The sequence below is a fragment of the Neoarius graeffei genome, chromosome 18, assembly GCF_027579695.1.
Source record: "Neoarius graeffei isolate fNeoGra1 chromosome 18, fNeoGra1.pri, whole genome shotgun sequence".
NCBI lineage: Eukaryota > Metazoa > Chordata > Actinopteri > Siluriformes > Ariidae > Neoarius > Neoarius graeffei.
Window position 1 is genome coordinate 43506916 of NC_083586.1, and position 9744 is coordinate 43516659.

Sequence of the window (9744 nt, forward strand, 5' to 3'; positions counted from 1 at the left end):
ATGAGGTAAAATTAGAAAATACGTTTATTTTGTAATTTCTAATTATCCTTACGCCGGCCGGTCAGAATGAAACAAAGGGCCGGATGCGGCCCGCGGGCCGTAAAATACCCAGGTCTGTATTAGAAGATGGTAAATTGTGGGCCATGAAGAGATGCACATGATCAGCAACAATAGTCTCTGGCATTCAAGTGATTTTGGTGTTAATGAGTCCGAAGTGTGTCAAGAAAACATTCCTCATGCCGTTCCACCACCTCAGAAAATCTAATGTGTCTAATTGGATTTGTTTCTGTTTGTGTGGTATTTTAGAAGATCCCAAAGTGGGGGTAGGCACCGTGATTTGGGCAGAGGGCCGATTGGTAAGTGTTCAAAAGTTCAGACTTTTTTAAAAGGTACTTTAAATCTCAGCTCCAAATTTGACAGAATATGAATGAAATGAAACTTTTAACTACTTGACCAGTAGAATCAATGCGATTAAGACAGCACTTTATTATTATTTCCATTCATAAATGTTTTCTGCTGTAACATTTTCTTCTCCAGTAGTTTCTTCATTTCTCTTCATTGTGATTAGCATCTGAAAACGCTAACACTCATGCAGTCCAGGGTTCTTTGAGAAGTCGTCTTTATTTGTCACATGTACACAGTCAAATCAAAGTCCTTCCCACGCCAGGGGGCGCGTAGGGCGGCGCCGATCTCTGTAGCCCTCGGCCTCTCGCCTATTAGTTGACTTGCTTGCTAACTTTAGGACTGCAGTTGTCACGAACAGTTTTGCACTCAAGTTTCCATTAATGAGGAGTTTATAACATCAACGAAACTGATTCATGTTAAAACTGTTAATGTTAGTCATGTTGTCCAAATGAGGATGGGTTCCCTTTTGAGTCTGGTTCGTCTCGAGGTTTCTTCCTCATGTCGTCTGAGGGAGTTTTTCCTTGCCACCGTCGCCACAGGCTTGCTCATTGGGGATAGATTAGGGATAAAATTAGCTCATGTCTTAAGTTGTTCAAATTCTGTAAAGCTGCTTTGGGACAATGTCTACTGTTAAAAGTGCTATACAAACAAACTTGACTTGACTATTACATAGTTAGGGTTACAGTGGGGGGCTCGTCCTCTGGTAACCGTGAGAGTTTGACTCCCCACTCGCATCTGTATTGCAGCGTGCCTTGCCAGAAGACATTAGGTACCATTTTTATGATGGTCTCTGGTATGACCTGACTGTCAGTAGAACTCACGATCTCCTGATCGAGAGGCAGACACGCTAACCACTAGACCAACTCGCGGTCACATGTACACAATTGCAGTGAAATTCCTCCTCTGCATTTAACCCATCTGAAGCAGTGAACATGCGTACGCGCGCACAGAGCAGTGGGTAGCTATGTTACAGCGCCCAGGGAGCAGTTGGGTGCCTCGCTCAAGGGCACTTCAGCCATGATAGAGAGATTAGGGAAAGTGCTGTTCATTCATTCATTCACTCAACTTCCCTCACATTTTTCCAAGGCTGCTTCTCTAACCTTCAGGCCATGGTTGCCCCAGTGGTTGGATGGTTAATAGTTCTAGCTTCAAAACATTTGGCGTGAAAATCTCCGCTTAGAATTTTTAATGGTTTCCCAGAGGGACAAACTGAAAAACTGTTTAGTCTACTTGGGACAAACTGAAAAACTGTTTAGTCTACTTGTTCAATGTTCTTTACTGTTCCTTTACTGATTTGCTGTAAAGATTCTTCTCTCTGTCCACACTCAGCCTCAGTGCGATGGCACGGGGAGCATGTACCTGGTGGGATGTGGTTATAATGCCTATCCTGTGGGCTCGCAGTATGCTGAGTTTCCTCAGATGGACGACAAGCAGGAAGAGAGGCAGCGCCGCAAATACCGGTACATCATCCACGCTGAGCAGAACGCTCTCACTTTCAGGTGCGTGAATGGCCGAGTAGATATAAAGGCATCAAGTGCAAGTCCCAATTCCAAAAAAGTTGGGACACTGTGTAAAACATCAGTAAAATCAGAATGTGATAATTTGCAAATCATAGAAACCCTATATTGCATTGAAAATAGTACAAAAATAGCATAAAATGTTGAAACTGAGAAATTGAGATGAGAAAGTTTATTGTTTTTTGAAAAATATATGCTCATTTTGAATTTGATGTCAGCAACATGTTTCAGAAAACTTGGGACAGGGACAACAAAAGACTGAAAAAGTTGTGTAATGCTAAAAAAAAAAGTAATTGGCAACAGGTCAGTAACATGATTGGGTATAAAAAGAGCATCCCAGAGAGGCGGAGTCTCTCAGAAGTAAAGATGGGGAGGGGTTCACTGCTCTGTAAAAGACTGCTTGGGCAAACAGTACAACAATTTAAGAATAACATTCCTCAATGTAAAATTGCAAAGAATTTGGGGATCACATCATCTGTGGTACATGATTTCATTAAAAGATTCAGAGAATCTGGAGAAATCTCTGTATGCAAGAGACAAGGCTGAAAACTGACAATGGATGCCTGTGATCTTCAGGCCCTCAGGCAACACTGCATTAAAAGCAGACACATGTCTGTAGTGGAAATCACTGTACGGGCTCAGGAACACTTCAGAAAACCATCATCTGTGAAAACAGTTCATTACTGCATCCACAAATGCAAGTTAAAACTAGATATAAACAATATCCAGAAACACCGCCACCTTCTCTGGGCCCGAGCTCTTTTACGATGGACTGAGGTGAAGTGGAAAATTGTCCCAAGATCTGACGAATTGAAATCTGAAATTCTTTTTTAGAAATCTTGGACATCACATCCTCCAGGCTAAAAAGAAGAGGGACCATCTGGCTTGTTATCAGTGCACAGTTCAAAAGCCAGCATGTGATGGTATGAGGGTGCATTAATGTACGTGACATTGGGTAGCTTGCACATCTTGGAAGGCATCATTAATGCTGAATGATATATACATGTTTCAGAGCAACATGCTGCCATCCAGACAAAATATTTTTCAGGGAAGGCCTTCTTTCTTTCAGCAAGACAATGCCAAACCACTTTCTGCACATATTAAAACTGCGTGGTTCTGTAGTAAAAGAGTCTGGGTGCTAAACTGGCCTGCCTGCAATCCAGACCTGTCTCCCATTTAAAACATTTGGTGCATTATGAAGCTCAAAATATGACAAAGGAGACCTGAACTGTTGAGCAACTGAAATTGTGTATCGTGCAAAAATGGAACAACATTTCTCTTTCAAAACTACAGCAATTGCTCTCCTCAGTTCCCAAACATTTAGAGTGCTGTTAAAAGTAGAAGTGATGCAACACAGTGGAAGTAGACATGCCCCTGTCCCCACTTTTTTGAAACGTGTTGCTGACATTAATTTCAAAATGAGCACGTTTTTCAAAAAACAATAAAAAATTTCTCAGTTTCAACATGTGATCTGCTGTCTTTGTACCATTTTCAAAGAAATATAGGGTTTCCATGATTTGCAAATGATCACATTTTTTGTTTTTATTTACAGTTTACAGTGTCCCAACTTTTTTGGAATTGGGGTTGTACGATAGTAATAGCTATCTGACAGGGAATAATTTAACACACTCATTTTAAAGGTAGACTGCTTTTCAGATTTTTCAAGTTTAGGTCATATAAAGAATTTTCCCCGACACACAGTTATTTTTGTTTAGTGGACTGAAAGCTACCGAATTCGAATCACAGACTTCCGATTTTATTATCATTATTTATTTATTTATTTATTTATTTATTTTTAAATCAAACAATTAAATGACTGAGGCCACATGGCCCTAAATTCTCCGCTATTTTTTCCTGCTTCACCATAACCCAATTCAAGATACTACGTCATGCATCATAGGCTGGGCTTTCCCTGTTTGCGCAAGGCATTGTGGGATACAAATTTGAAGCAGGAGAGAAAAATGGAGGATGTGAGCGTGCGAATTGAGCGTGCGAATGAAACGTGAAAGACCGACTACAGTAACAAAGTGAGAAGAAAAGACGTTATGTTGCGAAGGAAAGGAAACGCAGGACCACACTAATAAATATCGGCGGTCAGCGAGCACCTCTAGATTTTCCTCCGGATTTTTTCCGCTAATGACCCGGAAATCGGGATATTTGATAAAACTCTTGAAAATCTCCGGTTTTCCGAATGGAGAAACTTATTTTTCGGATTTTTCACGTTCCTAGACGCGTTGTAATACTTCGCATCGTCCTTGCATGGGTGCAGTCCTTAAATAGCCCAAACATAGTTCATTGATTAAAGACAGGTGTTCTTTGTTAATGGCACGCGTGCTGGAGCTCGTTAGGTGCGCGCGCCCAAGGCGCGCCTTCAGGTGCACGTGCTAAGGCGCGCAGGACTGATACCGTTCTGCACAAGCGCAACACGATCGCACTAGAAAGCATGGTCAAGCTGCCAGTGTAGCTGCAGTCTTTTTAGTTGTGAATTACGAGTATTTTCTTGTGTTAATAATTCACCATGTCAAAACAAGCGAAACTTTCCTCCTTCTTTCAACGTGAAGAGAGGTAAGCAATTTATTATGGTTTTTTTTTCCATCAAAGTTGCATTTTGTGGTTTCGAAGCTAAGTTTTAGTGCCGTTTCTAGAACACAACATCAAGAAAACGTGGAAGAAACAGCAATAATGGAAGAGCCGGTTTCTAAGCTGCCTAAAACTAGCAATGGTAATTTATTTTTTGTTACATAATGCACTCAGGCTGCCAGTCAGTGTGTGACACACACACACACACACACACACACACACACACACACACACACACCCCTCCTGAAAAATCCTCGCTACGCCCCTGATTTACATATGAAATTTGGTATTCATTGGTGTGTTTAAATTTACAGACAATACGAACTAATGTAAACAATTGGCTTCAACTCGCATAAATCTGAATCGGAAATGTTTAGTTCACTTTAGCTTCTGCAAACGCACAACTCTACTAAAAGATTGATAAACGAGGCTCAATGTCCCCAACACTGAAACCTGAAAGCTTTAGAAACTCTAACAGACCTTTACTTTTTAACAGGACTGTTTTGGGATTTTGCTGAGTTTACCTTCAACTGTCTGATTTTTTTCAAAGTAATGAACTGTGTAGTAGGAAAATCACCGCGTTTTCTAAATGCACTCCTGAAAATTACTCATTAACTCGGGGAATTAAATTTGATATTTTTGACATGTTAATCATTAATGTACGTGAAAGAAAAAGGCTTAAAAGTTATAACTTGTTTTAGTGAAAATAAGTACTAAAATGCACTAGAATGCAGGGTTTTGCGTGTTATGTTATTAACATTTTTTCGGTGGACGTTGCCCCCCCTATATTTCAAGGTTTTTTTTCTTTGCTCCACTTTCATCTCTAAGGAAAGGAACTCTCCAACAGGAGAACCTTCCAGAACAAATCGTTTATGCAAAACTGTGGCTTTTCATTCATGTTGAACGTTCAGGAGTGCGGATGTGAAGGAGGACGAGAACACAATGCTCTTCGTCACTAAATGCCCGTGTGATGAATGTCTGCCTCTGATCCACGGCACCGGCATCAAACAAATCTACACCACAGATCTGGACAGTGGGAAAGACAAACACGACATCTCCTACCTCAGTTTCACCCGGCTCCGCAGCATCCGCAAGTTCATCGTACGTCTACTGTCATTTCTACAATAAAACATTCATATACAGAGCTGTGCCAAAATCTTAGGCAGCCTGTTTTTTAGTACAAATTGTGTTATAGAAATTTGTTTTAGGAATTCTACATTATTGAGTCAGTACAAAAAACAATGTTACAGTAAAATGTCTGTCAGTAAAGAAAGCAACGCGTTACATTAAGAGATACTTTTCGGACAAAAACATAATGAAGACTGCTGGGTTTTGGTGCAAAATTAAGAAGCACGTGTGACAAAGTGTCCAGAAGAAGAACTGTGGCCGGTTCTTTAAGATGTTCAGTAAAACTGACAGCTCATTTCCTTATCAAACTGCACTCATTGTACTTGGGGGGGTGAAAAAAAAAAAAAAAGCAGAGGGTCGTCTCACACCACATTTCAAGTTTTAGTTTATTATTGTTTACTGCGCACTGTAGTATTTTTCTTTTAATTAGAAAGATTTTCTTCATTGTTTAAGTAATCTTTACAGCATTTCTTTGCATGTGCCTAAGACTTTTGCACAGTACTGTTTTAAATGTATATTTTCTGTGTTAAAGCCAAAGGATCCCTTTAATTGTAATGAACCTTGTTTTTTTATTCAGTCCACTTCCATTTAGCACGCATTCACTTAACTGGGGGTGGGTTTCCCGAAAGCATCGTAGCACAAAGATCATCCTTAAACGGTAGCGCGAGCATCACAATGAACGCTCTTAGTGTTAAGAGGCTTTTGGGAAACCCACCCCTGATCATTTCGTAACAAACTTTATAAATGTCTGTCCATGACATCTGAAGTGTTTGTGATTACCACAGACAAGGTTTTTGACATTTGTTTTTCTCTGTACCCAGAAAAAAAAAGCTGAAAAACGCATCATATTTATCAAACATTTCAATACTGACACAATCCGATGTATTGCTGCTGTGAAAGAAAAAGAAAGGCAGATCAGTGTGTGTGTATGTATGTATGTATGTATGTATGTATGTGTATAGTCAGTATTCAAGGCTGAGGTCACGGTATTTCACCATACGGACCGACCTTAACCTGGTAAATAATTATATTTATTTTTTTCTTTACCAAATTCTAACAGAAAATGAGAGGATTTATGAGAGAATTCTACAAAAGTGTAGTTTTGGATAAACTGCCTCAAAAGGTGACGTACCGCTTTTCCACAAGTTGACACAGTTACCTGAGGTCTTTATCCTTGACTTGCAAGTGACCTTCAAAGCAAAATAGAAACCCGGATGTCGGCCAGGTTGGTGGAGATACAAACGCGGGGTCAAGCGACATTCCATACAAAACAGTCACGCGTGCGCAACTCTCTTTGTTTTTCCACTGCTTTAAGCTTTCTGTGCCATATCTTTGTGCTGTATTTGGTTGTGGTCGCAACAGTACTGGTGACCATGGCATGTTCCAATTTTTTAGAATTCCGTCTGTGATTCGGAAAGAGGGCGAGGAAACTGAGGCTTAGTACAGAGATCAGGACACTTTGTCCAATGACCATTTCGTCCAAGGACTTTTTCATTTCTGTCACTTATTTTATATTTCGGGTATTAATATTAAAGTTTAATAACTCTGCCAAAGCCAAATTTTACAGGCGCCTCCCCCTTTGAAAGAGCACGGTCTCGGGTCAGTAGGACCACGCCTCAGCCCGGGATTCGTGAACGAAGCCCCCGCAAGAGTGCTGCTCCATACCAGAAGATTTAATGTGATCCAGCCAAAAATATAGACATGCAAGCGAGCAGCCTGCAATGACAAGGGCGTGAACTCATCCCAGGGTCAGCAAGTGGCACGGGCCTACGTGGTCCCCCCCCAGTATGCTCTTTAGTGTCGAAGCGCACGTTTTGCTTCACAAAAAAATGTGTTTTGCTTCAGTCAAATTCCATTGAGAATTCCTCCTTTTTTCAAATAAATACCTGAAATATAAAATAATTCATTGAAAAAGGCTTTGGACGAAATGTCTTAACTATTGGCTGAAATGACCTGCACCCGTACTCGGTCAGTAGACGTGTCTTATCTTCAGAAAAGTCTGACTTTTTTTTTTAAATAATATGGGTCAAAACTACACATATCTATCTCCCCTTTGTATCGAATCTTCGCTCAACCGTTTAAATCGTGGTAATAATGAGAAAATTCAGCATTGTTTACAGACACGCTTTCAGCGGCTGCCATCCTAGTTGCTTTGTGTATCCACCATCATGGCGGATGCTCACGACGTAGCACATTTTGATCACACGGTTGCAAGTCATCGATAAAGGGTCTGTGACATGCTTTGGTCAAAATACCACAAAGCACCACAGCTCCCTTCTCACGCTGTCTGAACGGCTCTGTTCAAAACAGCTGATTTGATTGAATGCCTGTTCCTTTAAATGATAATAAGCCACTGCTCACCCCACCCCCCTCTTCCACCAGCCAATCAATCAAGTAGCACTTTCCTCATGAATATTCGTTCACAAAGACTGTTCTCAAGCCATGAGTGGAAATATTCAGATGAGGGGGCGGTATAATTCTAATAAGCTCCGATCTTAACCACTTGTTGAAGCACATGTTCTCTGAAATGGGCAGCTTAAAGTGCATATCACGGGTAAATTCAGGAGCAAGATCAATGTAATTCTCCTATTTTATATTAAACTTTGGTCAAATATCTGTAACATTCTGCATCTCATCTCATTATCTCTAGCCGCTTTATCCTTCTACAGGGTCGCAGGCAAGCTGGAGCCTATCCCAGCTGACTACGGGCGAAAGGCGGGGTACACCCTGGACAAGTCGCCAGGTCATCACAGGGCTGACACATAGACACAGACAACCATTCACACTCACATTCACACCTACGGTCAATTTAGAGTCACCAGTTAACCTAACCTGCATGTCTTTGGACTGTGGGGGAAACCGGAGCACCCGGAGGAAACCCACGAGGACACAGGGAGAACATGCAAACTCCGCACAGAAAGGCCCTCGCCGCCCACGGGGCTCAAACCCAGAACCTTCTTGCTGTGAGGCGACAGCGCTAACCACTACACCACCGTGCCGCCCCTAACATTCTGCATTCTCTGCAATATATTTTTTTTTTTTTACCTTGCGCAATACCGGAAAAATTCAGTTGAAATCAAGGCATTTGAGGCGAATTGGTCCGCCTCTGAAAAAACTTGGCATTTGGATTTCCTGGCAAACATTGATTTTCGTGACGTCACGTGCGGGACGCCTCCCTCTGAATCCTACGTCAGCGCTGGTTTGTTTATGAGAAAACGACCTGGTGGTTTTCTGCAAATTTCTTCGTTATTGCGTAATTATTAAAATGGTTAACAGATGTATCGTAGGAGGGTGCAGCAACACCAATCTTGATGGGATTAGCACTCATCGTTTTCCAAAAGACCGGACAGTGAGAGAGAAATGGGAGCGCTTGGTCTACACAGGCTGTGCACTGAAACCGTGCAAAGCTCGCGCAGCCTGCTGGCGCTTCCGCAGGTAACGTCACGAATCTGGCTCCAGACTCTCTTGGGATTTTTCCAGACGCGTTTTGTTATTTTTTTCTGCTGTAGACAGATGGCCTTGTGCAAAATTACCCTTCTGGATGAGGGTGTAAAGGGACATACTTTCATATTTAAAAAAAAAAAAATTGGTCCAGGATATGCACTTTAAAGGAAACTGACTGTTTCATCTTATTTCAGGAGTTTGTGGGTTGGTAGGCTCCAGCTACCCAAATGTATGCGCACAAGCACTGAAAAAGTGAATTTTTCTCAATATGTCCCATTTTAAGACTGAGTACACAGATTTCAGTTCTATTCTCTGAACAAAGAGGGGGGGGGGTTGAAATTGTGGTTAATCACACATCCACGACAGATATGAGCGATAGATATGAAGTTGAAAAATGCTTTAGTATTCCTTACAGTACACATCCCTGCTATTCATGCTGTCTTTTTGCTTGTGTATTTTTTTAAGTGGCAGAAGTCGTCTTTGGTCCAAAGTGCTTCTGAACAAACTGCTACACCTTTATTAAGTAAGAGTTTATTCACTGTATTTATTCATTTTACTCGACAGTATTTCTACCATGAGAAGTTTTCTGTAATAAACACTGTCAGTAAGGATATGTTTAGCGCTATAGGTAGATGCTATCAGTCATTTTACAGTCGCTTGGCACCTTTTT

General features: G+C 41.2%; 1 protein-coding gene across 2 annotated transcripts in view; it reads left to right on the plus strand.

Moving 5' to 3' along the window:
- Nucleotides 1-9744, plus strand: part of cdadc1 (cytidine and dCMP deaminase domain containing 1) — a 32706-nt gene that overhangs the window by 20246 nt on the left and 2716 nt on the right. Inside the window, exons 5-8 of one of the 2 annotated variants that reach the window (XM_060898849.1) lie at nt 307-356; nt 1735-1904; nt 5414-5603; nt 9540-9597. In XM_060898849.1, coding sequence (XP_060754832.1) covers nt 307-356; nt 1735-1904; nt 5414-5603; nt 9540-9597 — 468 coding nt within the window. The remainder of the gene's footprint in view (nt 1-306; nt 357-1734; nt 1905-5413; nt 5604-9539; nt 9598-9744) is intronic. The other variant, XM_060898850.1, reaches the window with a different exon arrangement.